Genomic DNA, 24,569 nt, shown 5'->3' with positions numbered 1-24,569 from the left:
CCTGCAGAAGCCCTAGGGCGGTTTCTTAATCTGCCCTGGCCCCCTACCGCAGACCGGGGCGCGCGGGGAAAGGACCGGCCGCAGCCCAGCCTGGAAACGGAGGCCCTCTGCTCAGAATAGGAAGCTGCAATCCCCTAGAAAATGGAGCCCTCCTCTCTGCAAACTACAATTCCCAGCGGCCCCCACAGCGCGCGTGAGGGAACGTGCCGTGCGCTGAAGCTTATCCCGCCCTGCCGTCGACTCCCAACGTGCCTCTCGGTGTTCTTACGCTTCCTGATTTCCTACCCGACCAAATTTCCTGTTTCCAGCTCGCTTCGTAGCGGCGGACTACAACTCCCAGCTTGCAGAGCGAGGTTGGTTTGAGCGTCCGCTCTGCATTTGGACTACATTTCCCAGAAAGCCGAAGGCCCGGGGGCAAGGAGGACGGCGCGCTCAGGGCGCAGGTGCGGGCGGCGCGGCTACGCGGCGGGAAGCGGAGGTGAGCGTGCGGTACCCAGGTGGTGCTGACCTCGCTGGGCTCGCCCGGGACCCGGGGCCGGGAGGGGCCTTCGTTTGCCCCGGCCGTGGCTCAGTCGGCTGCTTGGAGCGGGTGGGTGTTGAAGACTGCTGGGGCCCGCCGTGCAAGCCCCCCGAGGACAGCCCCTCCCGGGTGTGCAGGAGAGGAGGGCAGGGTCCAGGGGGCTGGCTTCTGGGGTCTCCTCCCGGAGCTGCAAAGCGAGAGTGGCTGAGGCCAGGACCTCTCGCAGCGATCCGGCGGGTTTCCTCGTCTGCGGAACCGACCCTGTGGTCCTTGCACCTGTCAGCTTCCTTCCCAGGGCGGCGGCGGCGGCGAGGTCCCCGCATTCGGTCTGTCACGGAGCTGTGCTCCCAAGCGTGTGTTGGATCTGCATGCGAACATTGAGGCCGAGGTTAATTGAGGAGAGCGTTAGGCGTTGTCGTTTTCATATTGGGAAGTGTATGACCGACGGTTCAGATAAACCAGTTCCGATTTGGTTTTTCCCCCCCCAATGCGCATAGTTGGAAAAGATGGAAAGGAACCGCGCCCCCAAACAGTTCCCTCGCCCCAAACAAGTCCTGGGGCTCTTTCCTTCGCATAAATATTTAAGTCTGTGCCGAAATATAGATACTTTTAATTTGCCTAAACGATATGATACCATTCACATTATTCTGTACTTTGTTAAAGCATTGAAAGTAAAACTGTGAAGTCTTAAGGATGATGAAACAAGCTCACACGTTCAGTTGCCCTGGGTCACAGAGTAAGGTGGTGAGCATGGAGGGGCACCCAGTTCTCTGACCCCGGCAGCTCTTTGTGCCATGAGAGTGCACTTGATTTTTAATCTTCTTTTTTAAAAGATTTTATTTTCAAAAAATAAATATTTTATTTATTAGAGAGAGAGAGTGCACAAGCAGGGGGAATGGCAGGGAGAGGGAGAAGCAAGTTTCCTGCTGAGCAGGGAGCCCGATGCTCCACCCTGGGACCCTGGGACCATGACCTGAGCCGAAGGCAGACGCTTCACCCACTGAGCCACCCAGGCGCCCCAAGATTGCACTTTATTTGTATTTTGAAGTTAGACTCAGTTCTTAGCTATAAAATAAGATTAACGATCCCTGCTCCATCCTTTCCCCCTCCCCCCTTTTAAAAAAGATTTATGTTTTTATTAGAGCGAGAATGGGCACCGAGGGAGAAAGAGAGAAAATCCCTCCCCGCTGAGTGTGGAGTCAAATGCAGGGCTCAGTCTTCTAGCCCTGAGACCATGACCTGAACCGAAATCAAGAGTCAGACGCTTAACTGACTAACTGCCACCCAGGTGCCCCCTCCATCCCTTTCCTTTAGTGCATGATGCAAGAAAGCCGCGTGGCGCCTGGCAGGTAGCAAGTGCTTGATAAGTTGAAGCGCATACTATTTTTGCCTCCGTTCTCTCATCATCAGCCCACTGACTTAGTCCATCATCCAAAATTGGGAGGCTTCCAGTACATACTTAGTTGGGAAATCCAGGACTCCGTAATCCTAGAGTCCGGCTCTGGGGCCTTTTCCTCTAGAAAAGCAGCTGTCTTAGGGAGGAGAAGTGTTTATTTCCTGAATGAGTTTAGGAATTCGAAGTGCTGTAGGGACATTTTAATCCCTTTTTTTTTTTTCTGTGTTTCGCCTTATAACTGCCTGCCGTTTGGCCTTGTGCCGCGGGTTTGTTCCCCTCACCTGTGTTTCCTATGCTGCTGTTTGTGCGAGTATCTAATAACTGTTACTGAATATCTACTGTGTGCCAAGCCCTGCTTGGATCTGCTGGACTCAGGGGTGAACTAGATGGCATGGTCCCTGGCCTCGGGGAACTTTTTGCACTTCGAAGCCAGATACATGTGGGTTTGAATGTCAGTTCTCACATAGTAGCTTTAGGACCATGGGCAAGTCACTGAACCTCAGTAAGTCCTTCCTCATCTTAAAGTGGAGATAACATCTTGCAGGGATTCAATGAGATGCATTTAGCAATGACCTGAGTATAAAAAAATATTTCTTTGCCCACTTGTTTCTGTGTACTCTGTTTTTGTTTTTTCATCTTTTTTCTTTTGTAACAATAGGCTCCACACCCCATGCGGGGCTTGAACTCAGGACCCTGAGATTAAGAGTCACATGCTCTCCCGACTGAGCCGGCCGGGAGCCCCTCTATCCATCTACTTCAGAGCTGACTAGGAAGGGTTCTGGATCTTCCCTGGCCAGGGGATTTCTCCCGGCCTCTAGCCATGCGTCTCTCTGCCCTGCTGGCCTTGGCTTCCAAGGTCACTCTGCCCCGAGACTACCGCTATGGGATGAGCCGCCCAGGCTCTCTTGCAGACAGGAGGAAGAACCCTCCAGGGACCAGGCGGCGCCGGGTGGCTGTGGAACCCATCTCTGACGAAGAATGGCATCTGTTCTGTGGGGACACGGTGAGAGCCTCGGGTGGGACGGAGTGGTGGGGGGGCTCCCAGGCAAGGATCCCCCCCTTCCTGACCCACGTCTTCCCGCAGGTGGAGATCCTCGAAGGCAAGGATGCTGGGAAGCAAGGCAAAGTGGTTCAAGTCATCCGGCAGCGCAACTGGGTGGTCCTGGAGGGACTGAATACAGTGAGTGGAGAGAGATGGGGCTTCTCAGGAAGCTGTCCCGTCACTCTGCACAGAGAGCAGCCCGGGGAGGGAGGAGATGAGCCGCAGGGGGCAGGGGCAGTGACGCAGCTGACGGCTCTGCTGTCCCCTGGGGCTGAATGCGACCACCTCTCTTTTGGACAGCACTACCGCTTTGTTGGCAGAACCGGGGAGGACCGGGGAACCATGATCCCTAGCGAAGCACCCTTGCTCCACAACCAGGTCAAACTTGTGGACCCCGTGGACAGGCAAGCACACGGGGCCCCGGGCAGAGGGTTTCCCAGCCTGCACATCTACACGGGTGTTGAGCACATTTATACCGAAGGAACGGGGGGCTGCAGGCCCTGGAAGTTGAGAGGGGCCATCCGTCTGATGGACATGAGCCCCTCTAGGTCACCCCAGGACAGACAGAACAGCGACAGGACGGTGACTTTGTTTTCAGCCACTGATTTTTTGGACAGAACGCAGCAGGAGGCCCTGGTTCCCATGCTGGGTTTCTCTCTTCCATCCACTAGGAAGCCCACTGAGGTGGAATGGAGATTCACGGAGGCAGGAGAGCGGGTACGTGTCTCCTCAAGATCAGGAAGAATTATCCCCAAGCCTGATTTTCCCAGAGCTGATGGCATCGTCCCTGAAACATGGACCGGTGAGGCAGGCTGAGGGGCAGGAAGGTGGGCTGGGGGTGGTAGGAGCGGGAGGGAGGAGTGTTAGGAAGCCCTCCCGCCCGTCTTTTCCTTTGGTTCAACAGATGGTCCCAAAGACACCTCAGTGGAAGATGCTCTAGAAAGAACCTATGTGCCCCGTTTAAAGACACTGGAGGAGGAGGTGATGGAGGCCATGGGGATCCAGGAGACTCGGAGACACAAGAAGGTCTACTGGTATTGAACCTGGGGGAGCAGCCTCTCCCCTCCTTGTCTTCACCTTGAAGGCCAGGGCTACCTCTTCTCCAGACCCCAATAAAGAGCCATGAGTCTTCCCCTGCGTGCAGCTGTTGTCTTCCGGTAGACGGGCACGCCTGACCCCGGCGCACCGTTTCTGGGATTGAAGGAAGGGGCACCTGCCCTCACGTACTGACAGAGCCTGGATGGCAGTTCGCCAGCCTCCCCCGGGGCAGGGCCTGCAGGTGCTGGGAGGGAGACCCGTGAGTAATGGGGTGGTAGGGGTGGGGGTGTGAGGCCCAGCTGCGGTACCTGGGCAGCGTCTTAGCAGGGGAGGCTGCGCACCCATCCTTCTCTACACTGGTAATGGCAGGGAAATGGAGATTTCACTTATTTAATAAATTAAAAATAAATTTTACATCATATCACATTAACACATGGAGGGAAACATCAGGGTTCCAGGGATAGGGACTGTTGGTTCTCTGGGTGAGTGCGGTGCCCGGGTGGTCTCGGGGTTTGTCAGCTGTGTTCAGTCTCCAGAAGAGAGAAGGCTTCACCCAGGGGCCTCTTTGTAGCCACGAGAACCAGGTTTCTGGGAGAGAGCTCAGGACTAAAGATGGGCAGGAGTTCAGCATGGAAACCTAGGAGAAAGGCAGGGCTACTCAGAAAGAAACAGAGACACTCTCAGCCACTCCCTGCCTGGTCTGTGGGCACAGCCCTGTTCCCCATGGGGGAGGCCTCAGGGTGTCTAAGGAGACCCAGTTCTCCACCAGGAATGGGGTGCCCACTGTAGGTTCTCGATGCCCGGGGTTCTGGCTTAAAATGCAGCCCAGGGATGGGAGTCCAATTCAGTAGGAATCTGCACTGACCTGGCTCCCGCCCCACAGCTGACTGGCTGGAGAATCACCGCAGGGAGGAACCCAGGCTGCCTGGCAGCTGTGGGGGCTGGGGGCCTGGAGGAGGAGCCTCAGAACTCCAGCCCCACCCACCCAGGGTCCTGCAGGTAGGCCACCCTCACCCTGCTCCTGAAGGTGCAGCAGCCGGTCTAGCAGAATCAGCGTCTCCACTAGGGGGGCGAGAAGCAGGGCCAGGCTGAAGAAGGCCACCACTCGGTTCTCCTGGGCCTGGTGGGCCTGAAGGGCAGCCAGATTCAGCGGCAGCTGGGGGTCCAGCCCCACCCGCTGGAGCCCCCGCTGCACGTATCTGCGGGGTCAGCCAAAGACAGCACTCAGGTTGGTTTCAGGCACCCACACTGCCCACTCAGAACCATCCATTGCTAATTCCATTGCAACTTTGCTTCATGTGCTACCCTAGGATGCTTTTTCAACATTTTTCTGGCTGTGAGCTGTCTGTCCAATCGCAAATTAACCGCAAAATTTATTTTCAGCCAGATCTGTCCAATTATTTTGCTATATTTTCAGCATTTAAAAAACTTGATAGTGCCCAGATAGAATGACCTCTCCCTTCTGAAGAAATTTTGAGAAGCTGCCCCGAGACTTCAACATCAACCCCCTGGGCACATTTAGAACTTCGCTAGGATAAGCCAACAGGTGAGGCTGAGGGGGAAATCAGGTGGTGAAGCCCCCTCTCCACCCCCCGCCTCCCCCCGCCTCACTCTTCGATCTTGAGCTCGTGGACCCTGGGGATCCCCTGCACGCCGGGCCGCCGGAGCTCGGGCCGGGCCCCCCGGATGACGGTCTCCAGCACCGCGCGGTAGCAGTGGGTGCGGAGGCCAGGGCCCGCTTTCTGCAGCCGCTCGGCGTACTCCTCCAGGGCGTGGCAGGCTCCCTCCCGAAGCCGGTAGGGCAGCTCGCAGCCTGGCAGCCCGGCCACCCACTGACTCAGCGGGTAGCCGCCGGGGTCACTCAGCTTCATGTAGCAACAGCCCACCGAGGCCAGCGCCACCACCTCGGGGCAGGAGAAGTGCCTCAGCAGGGCGACGCTCAGGTCCCCGCACGCGTGGAGCCCAGTGAGCAGCAAGCGGGCCCCGCTCTGGGGCAGGGTCTCCAGCGGCAGCAGCAGCTCCTGGCATAGGGCCGTGGGCTCCACCCACCTGACCACGTGGTGTGGCGAGTGGCGAGGGCCCGCGTGGACCGCCTGTGGAGGCAGGACGGAACAAAGGCAAGTGGGAAGTCTGTCTGCTGTCCCCGTGCCACCTCAGGTCCCAGGACAGGACGTGCGTGTCCTCTGCCTTCCTTCCCAAGGAGGGGGAGAAGCTGGGGACCAGGACAGCTGGGCCTTGAATCAGGAGACGGGCTGAGCCCTGGGGCCCCTCATGGGGAGTGCCTTTAGGATGTGAGGAGGCTCTGGTGAAAGGGGGCCCTCGGGCAAGGGGCAGCAGGATTAGAGACGACACCATCTCAATCCCAGAAACTAAAGGGTGGGTCCAGCCTCGGTGCCCCATTCCAGCCAACTGGACCCCGCCCGCAGGGAAAACCGGCCTACCTGTGGGTGCCTCTTCTCCTCTTTCTCCAGAGCCTGCAGGAGCTCCTGGTCCAAGCGCTGGGCTCTTTCCACCAGTCTCTGATCTCCTTCAATGCTCTTCACCATCAGCCCCAGCCCCAGGGACATGAATCGGGAGAGATGGCCCTGGAGTCACGAGAGGGAGGACAGAGACAGCCCTGTTCAGTGCGCCCTCTACTGTCAGCCTCCCACCATCAGGAAGTGGCCCAGGCCCCCAGATGGCTTATCTGCCAACTTCCACCACTCCTCAGCACCTGCTTCCCGGGGCCTGTGGCCTCGTAACCTGCCTCCAGCTTTCTATCCCCACAATTCAAAAAAAGGAACCCCAAACCCCAGAATATCAGGGGTCTGACTCACCTGGCCTGAACCTATATCCACAACCTGGGTGCAGCCTGTGAGGTCACTCAGCTTCTTCACCAACTACAAGAGAAGGGACAAAGCTCTCCTGGCTACTGGCTGTTAGCTCCCAGAGCAAACACCCACAGTGAGGGTGGAGGAGCTGCAGGTGGTGGAGGAGGATGGCGAGGGGGGACCACGGGGGAGACAGGACATACGGAAACCAAGAGGGAGGGTGCTGACCCCAGGCTCAGGCTCCTCTCCTCGCCCCTCTCAGCATGAACAAGGAGAGGAGCCCCCACCGTGAAGCCCAGAGCAGATGGTGGAGGTGGAAAACGGGAAGAAGACAGTGATTCAGACACAGCCACCAACCAACCCGTCAAAAGGACGAACATACACACAAAAAGCCGCAGCATCGAGATACGATTATCGTATGCCTGGCGAGGCTGGTCCTGCAGGTGACAGAAGGTGCTCACATCCTGGTAACCCACAGCGCCTGCTCCCAGACACCACCCGAACGCCAGCCATCTCACCTCTCCCAGCCTCCGGATCTCGTGCTGCTTCTTGGGCCTGACGTGTTTCCGGAATGGAGCTGTCAGGCGGGAGCTCTGGCTGGGGTTCTCCAGGAACTCGGAGGGGGTTTGAAACCCAGGTGTCCGGGTAAAGGCCAGGGCACAGGCTGTGGACTTCAGGGCCAGCAGAGAGAGTGGCCACACCGACTTGTACCTGTGACAGGCCAGCCCGGGACCCCAGTGAATAGCTCCATTGCATCCTGACCACACCAGTTTGCAACCCAGGAAGCCCGAGGGAGACTCTGAGCCTGAGTCCCCCAGCCCGGGGCCCCTCTTGCCCATACCTGACCACTTCCCCTTCCCCGGGCATCCCCAGCAGCTGTGTGGCCAGCTGTGGCGGGTTCAGTCCGTCCAGCGCTTCCTGCCATGAGCCAGGGAGTGTGCCCCACAGGTCGTCTGTGAAGAATTCCTGCAGGAGCAGGGGAGAAGCAGTCTGGCCACTGCCCTCCCCACTCCTCCCTGCCCATCCCAGCCACCGCTCTCTGAAGCTGGGCTCCAGCCCCCACCCTCGGGGCCCAGGCGGCATTCTGGACACGCCTCTCCTTGCAGCATTTCCCCTGCCCGCTGCTCTGCGTGTTCTCTCCACGCAACGGCGCCTTCGCCTGGGCATGCCCAAAAGCGCAGTGACTGGCCTGTCGTATCAGCACGATGCCACTTAACACCCTACCATTATGTGCACCGGACACTTTATGTGCCAGACACTGTATGTGACAGAATGCGTTTTTATTCATGCGTTTGTTAATCACCCACTCTGGAGCTCTGGCCACGCACCGAGCTCTAGTCTAGGCGCAAAGGATACAATGAACCAGATAGACAAGATTCTTGTTCTCACAAAATTTACATAAAAAAGATAATTTCAGGTAACATCAAATGCCACATAGACACTAAAACCCTGACGAAACAGTAACACGGTGGAGTTTGAGAGAGTGCTACTTCGAGGGCGCAACAGGGAAGACTTGTCTGAGGGGCTGGCTCTTGAGCTGAGACATGAACAACAAACACGCAACAGCAGATAAGAAAGGCCAGGCGGTACTTGCCGGAGGGGGGCAGCTGTGGCGATGCAGGGATCAGAGTACAAACTGCCAGTTATAAAATAAATAGATCACAGAGATGTACAGCAGAGTGACTATAGCTAATAATACTGTATTAAAAGTTGCCAAGCATAGATCTTAAAAGTTTTCATCCAAAAAAGGGGAGAGGGGCACCTGGTGGCTCAGTCGGTTAAGTGTCTGCCTTCGCTCAGGTCATGATCCCAGGGTCCTGGGATCAAACCCTGCATGGGGCTCCCTGCTCAGCGGGGAGCCTGCTACTCCCTTTCACTCTCCCTCTGTGCTCCCTCCCCACCAATAAATAAATAAAGTCTTAAAAAATTTCAGGTAATAGCAAACACTTATAAAATACTTTAATATGCCAGGCGCTGTCCAAAACATTTTCCACGTATTAATGCATTTAATCTTCAAACAACCCTATGAGGTAAGTACTAGCTTACCTCTCATTTTACAGATAAGGAGATTGACACCCAGCAATTCAGTAACTTGTCCAAGTCAAAAAGCTAGTAAGTAGCAAAGCTGGGATCTGAAACCAACTCCACTCTAGTTCTTGCTCCTAACCACTCTGTTCTATTGCCTTCCCGTGGAGGAAGACATTCCAGGCACACTAGTAAGTGCAAAGGTCCAGGTGCCCGCCATGTTTGTAGAACAGAAATCAGGTCAGTATAGGTTTGGAGAGGGAATGTGGGAGAACCAAAGTGATGGCCTTCACGAGGCAGCAGGGGACGGATCGTGCAGCGCTTTCTAGGTAACGGTAAGGACTTATGATTTCATCAAAGCACCCAGGAAGCAAGGCAGTGTCTTGATCAGATTTACTTTTTTTTTTTTTTTTAAGATTTTATTTGTAAGAGAGAGTGAACACAAGCAGAGGGAGCGGCAGGCAGAGGCAGAAGTAGGCTCCCCACTGAGCGAGGAACCCGATGTGGGACTCAATCCCAGGACCCTGGGATCACGACCTCAGCCGCTTAACCAACTGAGCCACCAAGGCGTCCCTTATCTTTTTTTTTTTAAGTAAACTCTACACCCAACGTGAGGCTCAAACTTACTACTCTACCGCCGACCCAGCCAGGCGCCCCTCATCAGATTTACGTTTTAAAGAGATCAATCAGGCTGCTTTATGAAGAAATGGTTATGGAGAAGTAGACACACAGATCAGTTAGGAAGTGGTCCAGGAGCGAGAGGATGGTGGCTTCGCCCTGGGGGTAGCAATGAGATGGAAACAAACGGGTGAATTTGGTATCTACTGTGCAGGTAGAGCTGAGCGAAGGGCTGGAGTGTACGTCAATGAAGGCGGGAGCTGAATCAAGGATGCTTCTGGGTGTGGGGCTGAACGAGTCAGCGGACATTGGTGCCATTCGTACACCATCTTATTCCCCACCGTGAGCCTCCAGACAGGGGTTCCTATTACAGCTGAGAAACCCGGGCTAGGAGGAGTTTCTTTAAACGCCTGAGGCTGACCCCGTAAGGGAGGCAGTAAGTCAGCCCGACTCCAAAGCTCTAACAGCCCATTACACTGTTGAACCGGGGATTTAGCCAAAGCTTGGGTGAATTCTGGAACTCCTCGCGTGTTCCTCGGAGAGCTCAACGTAGCCGCGGCACGGCTCCATCGTCCACGCGTCTTACTGTGGACGTGGGCAGCTGAGAGAAACCACCCGAGCTTAGGAATATTAAGACGTACGTCAACCGACAAGCAGAGCGGCGGGGGGATGCCCCTTTCTCGCACAGACGCACCGAGGAGCGGGCAGAAGCCGCCCCTCCGGGTTCTGCGCCTGCCGCGCGCACCCAGCCCACCGCACCCCCGTGGCCTCACGATGATGTAGGCGTCCAGGATGCAGCGGTAGCGCGCCAGCACCCGGGTGAGGTTCACAGCCAGCTGCTTCCTCTGCTCCAGAGAGAGGCCGCGCGCGGAGACGCCCGGCATCCCGGGCGGCGGCGGCGGCGGCGGCGGCGGCGGCGGCAACGAGAGCGCGCCGCGCCGGGACGGAGCCCCCGGCCCCGCACCCCGACGCCCCTTCCCCGGCCGGCTGGGGCGGAAGAAGGGACGCTCGCCCTGACGTCACAGGGCGCGACGCGGCGCGGCGCGGCGTGGGCGCACACGTGGGGCGGGGCGCCGCGCATACGTCACAGAGGCGGGCCCCGGCGCCGAGGCCCGCCCCTCCCCGCGCAGTTCCCGCCTCCCCCGGAAGTGAGGCCGGTCCCGCGTGCGGCGTTTCTCGCGGGGCGCGGCCTCCGCACCTTCGAGTTGTACCTCCACGGGGCTAGAGGGGCCGGGGAGCGCATCCCGCCCCCGCCGCCCCCCACGCCGCCGCCGCCGCCGCCGCCGCTGCCGCTGCTCACGCACTCGGAGTCCCTGGCCTCGCTCCCGGAGGCGGGGGCGCTGCGGGCTCGCGCGCGCCGGCCCCCGGCGCGGTCCAATCCGCGCGCCTGCCGGCCCGGGCCTCGCCGGCGCGCGCCGACTTCCGCATCCGGCGGCGGGCGCTTCCGTTCTTAGCGGGGCCCGCTGGGAGGTAGGTGTGGGCGCGAGGGCGCTCTCCGTGGCGGGGACCCCCCTCACCTCGGCGTACTCGCCGAGGCAGGCGGCCCCCAGCCTCGGTTCCCCGGCGGGAATGTGTTGTCCGAGGGCCTGTCTCGGGCGCAGGGCTGGGGTGAGATGCTTGCGGAGGGTCCCCCCCGGCCCGGAGCCGAGGGAGCCGCGCGGGGGGTGCCAGGGTAAGCCAGAGGCCCTGGGGGCCGGCCCCGCCACTGCCGGCGAGCACGCTTAGACCTCCCCGCCCCGGGCGGATGACGGAGCTCCCCTGTTGTGGCTTTCCAGGCTCAGAGTTCGAGCTGCTTGGCCCTACAGCCCACTCAGTTTCCGAATGAGACTGAGCTCGGGAGAGGCCAGGTGACCCTTGTCAAGACCGTGCAGCTGATGAATTGTGGGGTCGCGCCGGAATCCAGGCTTCCTGGCTCAGACAGTGCTCCTAACACCATTTCGCGTTACAGATTCATTCCCACTCTGGGCGGTCGCTCTGATGTCTTTCCAACCTTAAGCCTCATGAAGATGGGTCTTACTGTTTACCAGGCCTGCGGGTTTGGTTATCAGGATCACTTTCTTCCCCAGGGTGTACTCCAGATCTCCAGATGCCGGCCTGTGGGGTTCAACAGAGGATGAGTCCTCTGTCTTTCTGTCATCAGTAAGCCACTCTTCCCACCTGCTCTCCTGCCATCCACTGTCCTCATGTCTACCTTACTCCTCAATCTGGATTTTGGTGAACCTGCCCCCAAAAAAGCATTTGAGGGGAATGCCAAGCACCGCAAATTTGTCAGGAAGCGGCGGCTCTTGGAACGGAGAGGCTTTCTGAATAAGAAGAACCAACCCCCGAGCAAGGCGCCTAAGCTGCACTCAGAACCTCCAAAGAAAGGGGAGACTTCTAGCGTGGATGGCACCTGGAAGGTCTCTCCCCTTCCAAAAAAGAAGACCGTTGCCTCCAGCAATGGACCAGAGCAGTCCCCGGACAAGAAGGCTGCAGTGCCATGGCTGACCCCTGCCCCTGCACGGAAGGCCGGGTCTGCAGTGGCTAAGGTGGATTTGCTGGGGGAGTTCCAGAGTGCCCTTCCAAAGATTAGGAGCCACCCAACTCGCCCCCACAAGAAGGGCCCCCAGAAGAACCCTACTCAGAAGAATGCCCCACAGAGCTTCTCCCAGCCTCATTCAGACAATAAATGTTGCGGAGCATCCCTGAAGATGCCAAGGAAGATGGTGGCCATTGACTGTGAGATGGTGGGCACAGGACCCAAGGGGCACGTCAGTTCCCTGGCCCGATGTAGCATCGTCAACTACCACGGAGACGTGCTTTATGATGAGTATGTTCTTCCCCCCTGCCACATCGTGGACTACCGGACCAGATGGAGTGGCATCCGGAAGCAGCACATGGTGAATGCTACCCCTTTCAAGATCGCCCGGAGCCAGGTGAGAGGCATGGGGTGCGCTGGAGGCAGCGAGGTGCAGATCATTTCTCAGCAAGCGAGGTCACCCTAGGAAGGCGCCGAGGGATCCTGGAGGAGGAAGGGAGGGGGGTGGACTGCCAGATGAAGGGGGCTTCCTGCTGAGGTAGGGCGTGGTGAGAGTCCAGGCACTTAGTTAGCTGCTGTGATGAACTGGGTTAGCTGAGACCTACCTGAGCTCCCAAAACAAATTCTCGTCTGGGGAACTGGGAATCCACACAGAGAAATAACAGCCACTGAGGGGCAGAGCAGCAGGCATGAATGGCGAGGGAAAGGGCTCAATTTGGGAATGCCTTATGGCTGGAGTTTGGGGTTGAGCCCAGAGGTGGAGAGGGTTCCCAAGCAAGTGTGGCAAGCTTGGGACATGGTGGTGGCAGGAGCAGGGTGATGTGTATACCTGGGACAGATGGCCTGAAGTGGAGGGGATAAAAGACACGGGGCTGGCGTGTCAGGGTTCTCACCTCGCTCACTGAGCACACCTCCTCATGGTGGCCCCGTGCTGCACGCTGGTCCCTGGGAGCACCACAGAGGGATAGGGAAAGGGGGACGAACCTGGGAGGCGCAGGGAGGAGGTGGAGAGGGAGCCAGCTGGTCTTGGGAGGCCTCCAGAGGGCGCCCGTGGTCCGCGTCTGTCACTTCAACTCCACATTCTCTGTTTTCTCTGGACACGCTCTGTTCCACGAATTGTGTTCGTGCCCTGACAGTTGGAGGTGAAGGGGCTGGATTTTAGAAAACTTGAGAGAAAGGGCTGCAGATTCTGTGCCCCGGGGAACCGCTGAGCAGGGCTTGGGAGAAGCAGAAGGTGGGATGGGTCTGAGATCTCGAATCCGCTCAGCTCCCAGGAGAGCTGTGTGTTGACTGAACGGGCAGTGAAGGTGTTGGTGGACGGTAAGTGGCAGTTGCGGTCAGGAGCACGCAGGTACCTAGTTGATTGGACTCCCACTGGGTTTTCATTACAAAGCGCTTTCCCGGTGCCCCCGCTTGGGTGTGAGACTAGGGGGATGTTCAGATGGGTCTGGCCCCTTCTGGGGGCTCCTGTTGGCTATGCCCCGATCATAGGACTGTTGCTCTTGTTCACAACCTCTTTGGAGCCCATTTGGGGAACGGCCTTCAGAGCTCCTGGCATATTCTCTGGTTGTTCTCTCGCTTTAAGATCCTGAAATGGTGAGGGCGCCTGGGTGGCTCAGTCTGTTGAGCGTCTGCCTTCGGCTCAGGTCATGATCCCAGGGTCCTGGGATCGAGTCCCACATCGGGCTCCCTGCTCAGTGGGAAGCCTGCTTCTCCCTCTCCCACTCCCCCTGCTTGTGTTCCTGCTCTTGCTATCTCTCTCTCTGTCAAATAAATAAATAAAAATCTTAAAAAAAAAAAAAGAAAAGAAAACCAAATATCCTTATAAAAAAAAAAAAAAGATCCTGAAATGGTGAGAGGTTACTTGGTCTCAAGACCAGTGTGAATAAGGTTTCTGAACAGCTGGTGAGTAGAGCAGTGGGGCTGACTTTCTTGGCTGCTTGACTGCTTCTCTCTGCAGCCTGAGTCTACAAGTGGTTCTTAAGCTTTTGTAGCTCGTAGGCCCTTTCAGAGTCTGATGGAAACCATAGACCCCTCCCCCCAAAAAACCCATATATGTTAACTGTTTGTGTACGACGTGGGGCTTTTCTTACCTCTCTGGAGCCCATCTTTGACTACATTCGTCCAAGCCTTGTGTCTAAGGCCAGCACGTGGGAATGGCTGGAGAAGTTCACGTAGCAAGCCAGAACTGAACTGGATAGTTTAGCGAACATCTCACACGTGACTGTGATTTGGGACTGAGGCAAACTGATCTGTCATTGGGGTGGAAATTAACGAGAAGATAAGGAACCACTGGTTAAGTCCAAATTGGGTTACAGCCACTTTCACCTCGGGGAGTGGAGATGGCCCTCAGGTGGAAGGAACCTTGTGGGAGAGGATGAAGTAGGTGAGCACATGGCGAAGAGAGTCTAGAAGGACCAGTGGCCGCGCGGGGCTTCTGGGACGCAGGGGCTCCGCCTGTGCCACCGGCCGCCTCACCACCACGTCCCCTGCTCCCGTTCCAGATCTTGAAGATCCTCACAGGGAAGATAGTGGTGGGCCATGCCATCCACAACGACTTCAAAGCCCTGCAGTACTTCCACCCCAGGTCCCTCACCCGCGACACCTCCCATATGCCCCCTCTCAACCGGAAGGCCGACTGCCCGGAGAATGCCACCATGTCCCTGAAGACTCTCACCAAGAAACTTCTGAACCGGGACATCCAGGTAGTGTCTCCCCAGATGCTGCCAGGCCCCCAGCTCAGACCCGGGCTGGGGGGTCCTTGCTGCCTCGCTGCAGACTATAGCCCCAGAATTTCTCTGGACAGAGATGCAGGCGGCGCTCTGATGGGAAGAGCCTTAGACAAAGGGCCTAGTAGTTTCTCCATTTGTAGTAGGGTGACGGTTCCTGCTCTCTGCCTCGCAGAGCATCCCAGGGGCTGCTTGGGAGAGGGAACAGTCTTCAAGTGCATGCAGAACCCGAGCTGGGAAAAGGAGAAAGCACATCGTGGTGCCCTGAGAGTCTGCAGAGTGGGCGCCTGGGCTTCTTGCGACACGTTTGCACCGGGAGGAGGGCGGCCTGCCTGGCAGGAGGGTGGGCGCACGTTATGTCGAGAGTGGTTGTACAAGTGGGGAAGGTGCCAGACTCGAGGCCTGTCAGTGATCTGGAACATTGTGTTGCAGAGCGCAGAACAGACCGGGGCGGATAGGAACCCAGGAGTAGACCCCCCCCCCCCCCCCCGCAGAGTTGTAGCTTTGCAGGCAGTAAGGCAGTAACTCAGCAGCGTGTCGGGGGGCCGGCGGGGAGCCAGTCGGGAAGGAAAGAAATGGTCTCTTGTGGCTTCATGCTCTTCTCTTCCTCCTGCGTTCAGGTCGGGAAAAGTGGACACTCCTCCGTGGAAGACGCTCAGGCCACCATGGAGCTGTACAAGTTGGTTGAAGTCGAGTGGGAACAGCAGCTGGCCCAGAATCCCCCAAAAGACTAGCGGCAGCGGGGGCGCAGGGGACACAGGAGAGCCGGCCGTGGACCGTGAGGGAGATGGAGGCTCCGCCCCAGGCTCAATAGTCATTGAAGTTTCACCTCAGGTGTTGTGTCGTGTGTCTGGTTAAGTGTTCCGAGGAAGGAGGACGGCTCCGCGTCAGAAGCAGCCCTACACTGTTTACCTCTTACACGGTGCTAAGCACAGGTCCCAGGGTGCGGGGCTCCCACGGGCCTTCGGACCTTCACGGGGCACCCTGGGCAGTGTAGTTTCCCAAGCGGCATTATCCCCGGGAGGCCACAGGTCCCATTGTATGCCTTTTGTTCTCAAGTAATTAGCAGCATCCTCTTTCGCTCTCCAAAGTACCCTGGTTGGATGACAGCATATCCCAGACTCCGCTTTTGGCTCAGAGTCTCCATCTAGTCTGTGGTGGCCTGTCGCCCATCCTTCCCACCTTGACCTCCAGAGGATCCATCCTGGGGGAGGTTCAGTTCCCCTTCGGGTTACAAGGCAGTAGAGGTAAGAGCGTGACTTGGAAATCAACTTTTCTGGTTTAGGAAAGCAGTCTCTCTCGTAAAGTAATAGAAAATTTATTTAATTTAGATCCCCCTTGATAGGTTAAAAAAGAATTTTAAGCATTTTCACGGTTTTTAGTGTTTTACTTTGTTAAACCAAATCTCTAAAGACTCAAATTATTCCCTCGATAAATGTTTGTAACTGAAGAACTTTTAATTGTGCGCTCCTGTTGTTGTTGTTTGAACTTTACGTTAAAAAGCTTTGTCATGAGGAGGGGCGCCTGGCTGGCTCAAGGAGAGCATGCAACTCTTGATCTCGGGAGTTGTGAATTCAAGCCCCACGCTGGATATAGAGCTTACTTGGGGAAAAAAAAATATCTTGTCATGAGGTCTTATGGGGCTGTGATTGTGTGAGGGGTTCCCGGATCTCTGTGGACCCCCGTTGCTAGAAGTCATCGAGAAGCACTGACCAAGCCTTTGCGTGCAGCCCACGCGCTCTGCTGCCTTGTCCTCATCCCTGCCACAAACCACGCAGACACCTTCACACGGAGGGTATGTGACCAGCAGCGTGATTCAGAGTAGGCATGTGGGAGGGACGGGGTGAGGGAGGGAAGGGTGCTTGGTGACGCCAGCCTGGTTGGTCCTGCCGGCTCTTCCTCGGTGGCACACACCCTCATCTTGGGAAGGTGAGTCACAGGTCTGACCTTGCATCTGGCATCACTGTGCACGCTGTGTCTTGAGAGAATGCAGCCTCCGCGTCCACACCGGGACTTGTGGCCCTGGAGCAGCTGGTTTGGCTGCAGGGGCAGGAGTAGAGCCTCGGCAGCTGGTCGCAGGGAGGTTCCTGCAGCCAGACCGGACCTCGGCCGTGGCCTTGCGCTCCTGTCCTGCGCTCGGGATCTGCTTGCACAGGCAGCTGCCGGGCTCTGAGCAAGTTGGTTCCTGCTGAGCCCGGCGTGAGGAATGCCCATGACACTTCAGAGAGGTGCCAGACGCCCTCACACACCTCTAGGTGGGAATAATCCAGGAGGGCCGCACCCAGAACAGGGAATACACGTGTAAGTAAGGCTGAGTTACGTTGTAATCAGTAAACTGGGAGATAGCTGGGAAAATCTCATTCGAGGTCAGCTTTGAGGGTGCGTCTTGGTAACTAGTCAGCGGCTCTGATGCACCCCTTTACCCCCCCTCCACACCCATGTCCGGAAAGGCACCTGGTCTTGGTGCAGGGCCAGAAGGAGTGGGCTTCTGCTCAACAGGCAAAACCTGGGGGCCCAGAGGACCTTGCAACCATTGCCTCACTGTTGCCTCTCATCACACTTCCTGGTTAGAGCCCAGCTCGCCCTGCAAGGCTGCCTGGGGCCCCTTCTACTCAAGTTCCCTTCCTTTTTTTTTTTAAGATTTTATTTATTTATTTGACAGAGAGTGAGGCAGGGAGAGAGGGAACACAAGCGGGGAGCAGCAGAGGGAGAAGCAGGCCTCCCGCGGAGCGGGGAGCCTGATGCGGGGCTTGATCCCAGGACCCTGGGATCATGACCCGAGCTGAAGGCAGACGCTTAACGACTGAGCCACGCAGGCGCCACCTGAAGTCCCCTTCCTTTTCTGCCCCTCTGTCCCCAGGGTCCTGGCTTCCTCTGAGGGTGGCCGACCCCTTTGCAGATTGCCGCCTGAATCCTAGTCAAGTTTTGCCTGAACGCCTGTCCTGCGTCCTTTGGGTGGAGCATGCGCAGGACAAAACACATGTCTTCTGATGATACTCTTCACAGCGGAGGGAGGTGTGATTCAGAGACCCCTCTGCGGGTGGGCTCAGGCAGAGGCAAGGAGCATGAGAGATGTATCCTGCCGGACATCATCTCGGCAATCTGAAACTTCATTGAACAAAGTGATTCTCAACGGGCAGTGGGGGCAGGGTTTGTAAAAGTTTCGGGTGGTGGCACTGCTCTCCCCTGATCGTCACAGCAAGCCTGCAAGGGGGAGTCATTTGATTCCTGGTTTAACAGATGATCACAGCTGACAATAGGAAAGTTCAACAGTGCTGTAATTAGGAACTTGCCCCAAGGCACAGGAGCCCGAGTTCGAGTTTAGAGAGACAAATACCCAGGGAAGAGACCCGCCAGGTGCGTCCTCTGTCTGCAGCGTGTATGCGGCTCCCCCAGCACTTCGGTTCACCCCGCGCCGTGGATCAGGTGACCTGTCCCCATGGTTGGAGTTGGATTCTGCCCCATACTAGATGTGTGGCACTTCCTTCTTGGGGCTCCAGGGTTCCAGCCTTAAAACCCTGGGGCTCTTTTCTCCCCTTGATGTTCAGGTTGCTGTGGATAACAATGACCACCGCTTTTTGAGGGCGTCTGTGGGTCAGGCACTGCGCGTGGTCCTCGGGGTGCATGGTGCTGCTGTTCTCACAGGCCGGGTGAAGAGGCCTAGGTTGACAAAAGATAAGAAATCCCGCCCAGGCCCGGTAGCCGGTCTGCGGGCTGCGGGTGGGAAGGCTCCGCTCCTCACGCCTCCCTACTCGGCTGTCGACCAGCCCCACGGCCTTGGAGTCAACGTGGAACCGCCCCGCTCGGTCGCTCCGGCCGCACCTGCCTTGTGCTGGGTGTGGAGCTAGACACTGGGGAAGTGGCATGGTCTCTGTGTGCTAGTTGCTTACCATCTGACAAAGGGAAACCAGCCGACGGATTTCAGCGCGCTGTGGCAGGGGCTGTCCAGGCCCACCGCGGGATTTAAAGCCGGGAGCTGGCCGCCGAATGGAAGCCGGATTGGAGATGGGCCAGGAGGTGAGTTCTGCTTGAATAATTTGGATGAGCATGGACAGAGGGCTGAATCAGTGAAGTGGGAGGACGCATATGAGCATCCCCGAGGAGGGAGAATCAACAAGACCTAGAGATCAGGGCAGGAAGATTATAGATGGTCTTAATATTTCTGACCTGCGGAGAATAGACAGAGCGCTGTCGTTCACGAACATAGCAATGGGCAGAAGAGTGGGTTTCTGAGGAAGCTGACTTGGGTGGACCTGGAGCTGCCTGCAGCTTAGCAGGTGAGAGGCCTGGGGCTGGCGGCTCAGAGACCACAGGGCAGCAGTGGGGGAGCCTTGGACGGGGAGGAGGGCTTCCTGTAGGAAGGTGTGTACAGGAGAGCACAAGGTTGAGATCGGAGACTTGGGAACGCCCTTCTTACAAGCCTGGAAGGAGGCCTGACAGAGGCCGCCAGGGGCCAGAGGGCGACAGAAGAGTCTCTCCAGGAAGGAGGGGATAGTATCTGAGACCACGGAGAGGGCCAGTAAGATGAGAGCCAGGGAAAGGGCCTGGTTTTGTAGAAACTGGGTGCCTTTCTTCTGAGCAATGTCTGCGGTGGGGGCGGGGAGGGTGACAGAAGCTCATCCGAGGTGGGCTGCGGAATAGATTGGAGGTGGTGTGCACCGCTCCCCAGGGCTCTGGAGAGGGGCCGATGAGAGCCCCAGTAGGAATGAGGGGTCTGAAGATGCTGCTGGCAAAGCTGTTGACCACAGGTGGTTGAGACGGACGCTACAGTGGGTCCCGAAAGATTGGGGGGATGAGCTTAACCTTGGCAAGCAATAGGGACTCTTCTGGGACCGAAAGGAGGGGGGAAAGTGTGGGGCGGATGGGTATGTTTCTGGGCCGCACCTGGTGACCTGAATTGCTCATGAAATTGGAGCAGAGTATGAGCCAGAAGCCAGGGGACAGAAGTTGGGAGCAGCCACAGAGGCGGGAGAACGGGCTGGTGGAGGACACGTGGAGGGCAGAGGGCGTGACTGAGGTCAGAACCTGGGTTTGCAGCGGTGCTGCAAGCTGGCTGTCAGGTCTTTTCTGGCCTTATTTGGCAGCCCACATACAGAAGGGCAGAGTTTACATGATTGGGGCAAGGGGAGGATGGGGTGTGCTGGAGCCCATGGACTTGCAGCCCTGAGAGGCTAAGCTGTTGAAGGAGGGTCAGAGACTGCTGGTGGCCAGCTGCAGGCTTTGAGACCCAGGAAGGGTGAGCGTGAGCTGGATCCTCAGGGACCCGGGCAGGTGCAGCAACAAGCACCTGGCATTTCTAAGAAGGGGGCTGAGGTGTCGCCAAGGAGCATGCAGAATCCTGACCTCTCCCAGCCGGGAAAGGGCCAGTCTCGTTTGCAGACCTGATTTTTGCGGAGTACCTGTTTCATGCACCTATCCAGGACAGTTAAATAAATTAAATCAAAAAAAAGAGGACTGGGGCACCTGGGTGGCTCAGTCGGTTGAGCGTCTGCCTTCAACTCAGGTCATGATCCCAGGATCCTGGGATCAAGTCCAGCATCGGGTTCCCTGCTCAGCGGGGAGTCCGCTTCTCCCCCTCCCTTTGCTGCTCCCCCACCCACTTGTGTTCGTGCGCGCTCTCTCTCTCTCAAATAAATAAAAAATCTTAAGAACAAGAGTACTAACGAAAGGTACAATCAGTTATTTCTTTCAGCCTCACAGTCACTGATTTGGGCTGAAGTCATGTGCTTGCTTTTCATTTTTTGTTCCAGAAACGGTTACCAGCCATTGCCAGACACTGTTGTAGGCCCAGCAAATCTACAGGGGCTCCCTTGCGGTGGGGGCTGATGAGTGCTGTGAAGGACAGTAAGGAGGCAGGCAGATACACGTGCACATAGGACTGTTGATGGGCTGGTGAGAGAAGACCTCTGTGAGGGCAGGACATTTGAGCAGAGGCCTGAACAAAGTGAGGAAACCCGTCATGTAAACATCTGGGGAAGAACATTCCAGAGAAAGCGAGAGGTACAAGGGCCCTGAGGCAGGCGTACACTTGGCGTATTCAGGAGCAGCAAGGCCAGTGTTGCTGGAGCAGAGTGAGGCCAGGGGAAAGGGGTGGGAATGGGGTCAGTGAGCAGGGGACATGTAAGCAGAAACTAGAGCCTCTAGACCATTGGGAAGACTCGGCTTCTATCTGCACAAGATGGGAGCCACTGCAGGGTTTTGAGCAAAGGAGTGGTTTGAACTGACTTAGGGTATAAAAGATGCCCCCCATCCACCCTCCAGGCTGCTGTGAAGGGAGAGAACGGGGACAGAGAGGACCATGGAGCTCTTGCTTTATAGGCAAGACATGCCAGGAGCCCGGGCAGTGGAGGTGGCAAGTGGCCTAATTTGGGACAGATTAGCTTCCCACACATGGATGATCTTTGGTGGGGTTGATCCTGAGCAAGTGCTTATTTTATTTCCTTTCATTTCTTGAGTAAGCTCTACATCCAACATGGGGCTCGAACTCCCAACCCCAAGATCAAGAGTAGCATGCGGGGCGCCTGGGTGGCTCAGTCATTAAGCGTCTGCCTTCGGCTCAGGTCATGATCCCAGGGTCCTGGGACCGAGCCCCGCATCGGGCCCCCCGCTCAGCAGGAAGCCTGCTTCTCCCTCTCCCACTCTCCCTGCTTGTGTTCCCTCTCTGGCTGTCTCTCTCTCTCTCTGTCAAATAAATACAATCTTAAAAAAAAGAGTAGCATGCTCTTCTGACTGAGCCTGCCAGGCACCCCCTGAACAAATGTCTAAATCAAAGCTGACATTTCGGCCTTTGAACTCTCATCTGAGCTCTGTACACACGGCCCACCCATCACGGAGCGCTCAGGGAGTGCTCGTGCCCTCAGGGGTCAGGACCCAGTGTGGTCAGGGGTGGGGAATGGCTGCAGCCTCTGGGCAGACAGATTGTGAGATCTCTTCCAGGCAGTGATGAAATGGGTAAGGGACATCGAGTGGCGGGGTGAGCCGGGCATCCCCCCCAAGGCCCTGGCTGCCCAAGCCGCCTGCCTTTGGAGCCCCTGCTCAGGTCTTGCCCCCTCTCTCTGACCCCACCACTCAGTTGGGCTTGCTTGTTTTCTTTAATATGTATGCTTTCTAGCTTCGCTCAGGGACACCACCAACTCTGGGCTTTCTTTGAAAGGGTATATGTGACACGTGGGATTTTGAGAGAGGTGGGGGTAGGGGGAGAGGCGGGGAGAGAGGAGGTAGTTTTAAGAATTTGGCCAGGAAAGATAAACACCTTAATCGTCTTCCAGGCTCAACCAAATTCCATTCTGAAGGGTTTAAGAGCAAAGCTTTGGAATCAGCCAGACTGGAGGCAGCACAGGGGTGGCTCTCTCATCCCTCTCGGCCAGGCCTGCCACCCTGCCCACCCCGTCACAGCTCCAAGCAGCTCCAGGCATCCCTCAGCAAGGGCAGCTTCCCCCAAGGAAGGGTCGGTCTGGTCTCATCATTCCCGTCTACCCTATGGAATCCTGTCCGGTCGCTTTTCTGGAAAGAGGCCATGAGATGGATCCAACCATAACCAAAGGAGGAAGAAGGGGGACTGCCCCTGCCCTGGAGCCCGGGAGGGAGATGGAGCCCACACCCAGGACCCAGAGGGAGACAGACGCAGATAATCCAGCCTGGCAGCTCGAGGCCGGGGCTGGGGCTCAGGGCTGGGCTGGGAGAGTGGGTAGGTCCAGGAAGCTTCCCTGAAGGGGTGAGTGGGTGGAGCTGCCAAGGGAGCAAAGGGGCCTTTGGAGAAAGGGCCAAGTCTGGTGGCTTCCTCCTAGGCTAGGACTGCCCCCCTCCTCCACACCCTCCAGCCAAGGCACAGAGTGCCTCCTCTGGGCTCTTGGGGCTCCCGGAGGCCTAGCCCCAGGAGGTCTGGGAGCTCAAAAGAGGGGATTTGGCCCACAGAGACCATACTACCCACAAGCAGCGAGAAAGGCCTGCGAGTGTCCAGGACCCAGGCTGGCTCCCTCTCTGGGCCAGTGCCCGCGAGCTCAGTGGGAAGACAGGCCCACCAGAAATCCAGATCATCTGGAGACCTGGAATGCTGAGGCTGACAGTCCCAGAGCTCGGGGCTTTAGGAGGCAGGGGACTACGAAATCCAGGAGACTCTGGCTGGCTGCTTTGATCCCCCAGGGACAGGGACGTGTCCCTGCGGATCCCCGAGTGCCAAAACTCCCCCTTGGATGTCCCCCCCCAGGTTGGTCCCAGGCGGGCGGCTTGGGCAGCCAGGGCCCTGGGGGAAGCAGGGCTCACCCCGCCATTCGATGCCCCAGGTTGGTGGAGGAGATGCAGGCAGGGCAGGTGGGGCTGCGGCAGGGCAGCCTGTCCAAGATTTTTAGGCTCCAGCCCCGTGCCCTCTGGGATTCTGGGAAGGCCGGGGGCCCCTGGCTGACGACGGGGTGGGTGGGGGGCGGCCGGAGACTGTTCAGTCTCTCTTTGACAGCTAACATTTTCCAGAGCCGGCGCCCGCAGGAGAAAGGAAATCAGAGCTTCCCACCTCACACATCTTTTTCCCATTTTGTTCATGCTGCCCAGGGAAAGCCATTAGGGCTAGGTCAGTCTGGGGCCTCCCCCACCACCTATCTCTCTAGCCAGCTCTAAGGAGGAGCAGGGATGGGGGGGGAGGGTCACTGGAAGGACAAGGCTCTAGCCTGCGAAGGGGCCTGACTCTGAACTCTTGTCTCCCTTAAGTCCCTGCCCACTCAAGATGGGGGTGTGGGGGCAAGGACCCCGAACCCGGGCTTCTGAGGCCCTCCCTCACTCGGCTCAAATCCCCTGCACCTCTGGTTCTGTCTCTAGGGAGTCTGGTCCACTGGCCCTAAGGAACGTGGAGCCTGGGCCTGGTCTGCAGCAGGAAGAGCCCTGGGGTTGGGGGAACCTAATAGGGGCTCTGGCCTCCTCCCTGGAGCCAGGCGGGGGCCCAGACAGCTGGGTATCATGGTCTGGAGGTGTGCTGCACTGGGAGCACTGAGGAGCCTGGAGGAGGACTCCTCCCTAAGCTGACTGACCTCCTTCCTGAGGTTGAGCCATCTGCTCCTGTTATCCTGCCCCTGCTCCCAGGGACCGTGAGTCCAGTGCCCTCGTTCTAGCCTTATCCAGTACCTCAAACCCCCCTGTCTCTTCTCTGGGAATCTTGCCCCTCTCCCCTCCCCCCTGCCCCTTTCCTCTTCAATCCCGGAGTCCACTTCTCTGGCCCGGTGCCCACCCTCTGCACTTCAGGCTGGAGAGGAAGCAGAGCACCCACCCAGTCTGCAGCCCTGCTGATTTCTTTCTTCTGCCAGAAACCCCAGATCATCTCAATGGGGAGAGGGATTCCCTGGACCTCCGGCTCTTCTTCGGTTTCCCATCCTCAGGGAGCGGGAGAGGAGGCATCTGGGAGACAGTTTGGGCTCCCCAGAACAGGTCCTGGGCTAGGTTAGGTTGCTGGCTGTCCCTCTTTTCCAGGGCTAGCCACTGTCCCCAGGTACCCTGCAAACCCAGGTGTCCAGCCTGCCAAACTTGTCCGGCCGTCCCTTTCCTGACCTGGGCTGCCAGGGGTTAAGGGACCAGTGCAGGGCAGGGGGTGGGAATGGCAGAGGGGTCTGGCCCCAGTCACTGGCTCATAAAAGCCAAAAGGAGTTTAACTGCAGGTCACGGTGCTGCCTGACTTCTCCATCCAGCAGTGCTGCCCTGGGGGAAGGGGGTTGGGGGGGAGTCCTCTAGGAGGGGAAATGGGGGCCACGGCTGGCCAGGATCAGGGCCAGGCCCGTCCAGCTCCAGATGCTGGCAGTTGCCATCAACAGTGCCGGCCACACTGGATTCCCACCTCTACCTCGGAGGTTCTCTAAAAAGCAGGACTCCAGAGTAAGGGAGCCGGACGTTGGT

At 57.6% G+C, this 24,569-nt stretch overlaps 3 protein-coding genes across 7 annotated transcripts; 2 read left to right on the top strand and 1 right to left on the bottom strand.

The window, feature by feature from the left end:
• Nucleotides 1–410: 410 nt before the first annotated feature.
• On the top strand, nt 411–4,090 carry MRPL24 (mitochondrial ribosomal protein L24). Its single transcript, XM_035009870.1, has 6 exons — nt 411–589; nt 2,575–2,919; nt 3,001–3,096; nt 3,259–3,362; nt 3,630–3,760; nt 3,863–4,090. Exons 2-6 carry the CDS (start codon nt 2,737–2,739, stop codon nt 3,997–3,999), a joined length of 651 nt encoding a protein of 216 aa, XP_034865761.1. The 5' UTR covers nt 411–589; nt 2,575–2,736; the 3' UTR covers nt 4,000–4,090.
• A 280-nt stretch (nt 4,091–4,370) lies between these two features.
• Nucleotides 4,371–10,453, bottom strand: RRNAD1 (ribosomal RNA adenine dimethylase domain containing 1). Of its 4 annotated transcripts, none has more exons than XM_035009856.1 (9): nt 10,223–10,304; nt 9,502–9,608; nt 7,648–7,772; nt 7,325–7,517; nt 6,813–6,875; nt 6,438–6,581; nt 5,608–6,089; nt 5,011–5,195; nt 4,371–4,633 (listed from the first exon to the last, which is right to left on the bottom strand). In XM_035009856.1, exons 3-9 carry the CDS (start codon nt 7,671–7,673, stop codon nt 4,512–4,514), a joined length of 1,215 nt encoding a protein of 404 aa, XP_034865747.1. In that variant the 5' UTR covers nt 7,674–7,772; nt 9,502–9,608; nt 10,223–10,304; the 3' UTR covers nt 4,371–4,511. The 4 variants fall into 4 exon arrangements, with proteins under 4 accessions (XP_034865747.1, XP_034865746.1, XP_034865749.1 ...); XM_035009855.1 differs by lacking the exon at nt 10,223–10,304 and adding an exon at nt 9,871–10,216; XM_035009858.1 differs by lacking the exon at nt 9,502–9,608 and having other exon boundaries at nt 10,223–10,453.
• Nucleotides 10,454–10,695: 242 nt separating this feature from the next.
• Nucleotides 10,696–16,213, top strand: ISG20L2 (interferon stimulated exonuclease gene 20 like 2). 2 transcript variants are annotated; one of them, XM_035009861.1, is made up of 4 exons: nt 10,696–10,919; nt 11,398–12,364; nt 14,472–14,672; nt 15,317–16,213. In XM_035009861.1, the coding sequence occupies exons 2-4, from the start codon at nt 11,633–11,635 to the stop codon at nt 15,428–15,430; spliced, it is 1,047 nt and encodes a 348-aa protein (XP_034865752.1). In that variant the 5' UTR covers nt 10,696–10,919; nt 11,398–11,632; the 3' UTR covers nt 15,431–16,213. The 2 variants fall into 2 exon arrangements, with proteins under 2 accessions (XP_034865752.1, XP_034865751.1); XM_035009860.1 differs by lacking the exon at nt 10,696–10,919 and having other exon boundaries at nt 10,926–12,364.
• Nucleotides 16,214–24,569: the final 8,356 nt, after the last annotated feature.

Source organism: Mirounga leonina, unplaced genomic scaffold (assembly GCF_011800145.1).
Source record: "Mirounga leonina isolate KUSES-001 unplaced genomic scaffold, KU_Mleo_1.0 Mir_154, whole genome shotgun sequence".
In the NCBI taxonomy this organism is placed as follows: domain Eukaryota; kingdom Metazoa; phylum Chordata; class Mammalia; order Carnivora; family Phocidae; genus Mirounga; species Mirounga leonina.
Note: the sequence above shows the minus strand (reverse complement) of the source record. Positions and strands in the feature narration are given on the sequence as shown.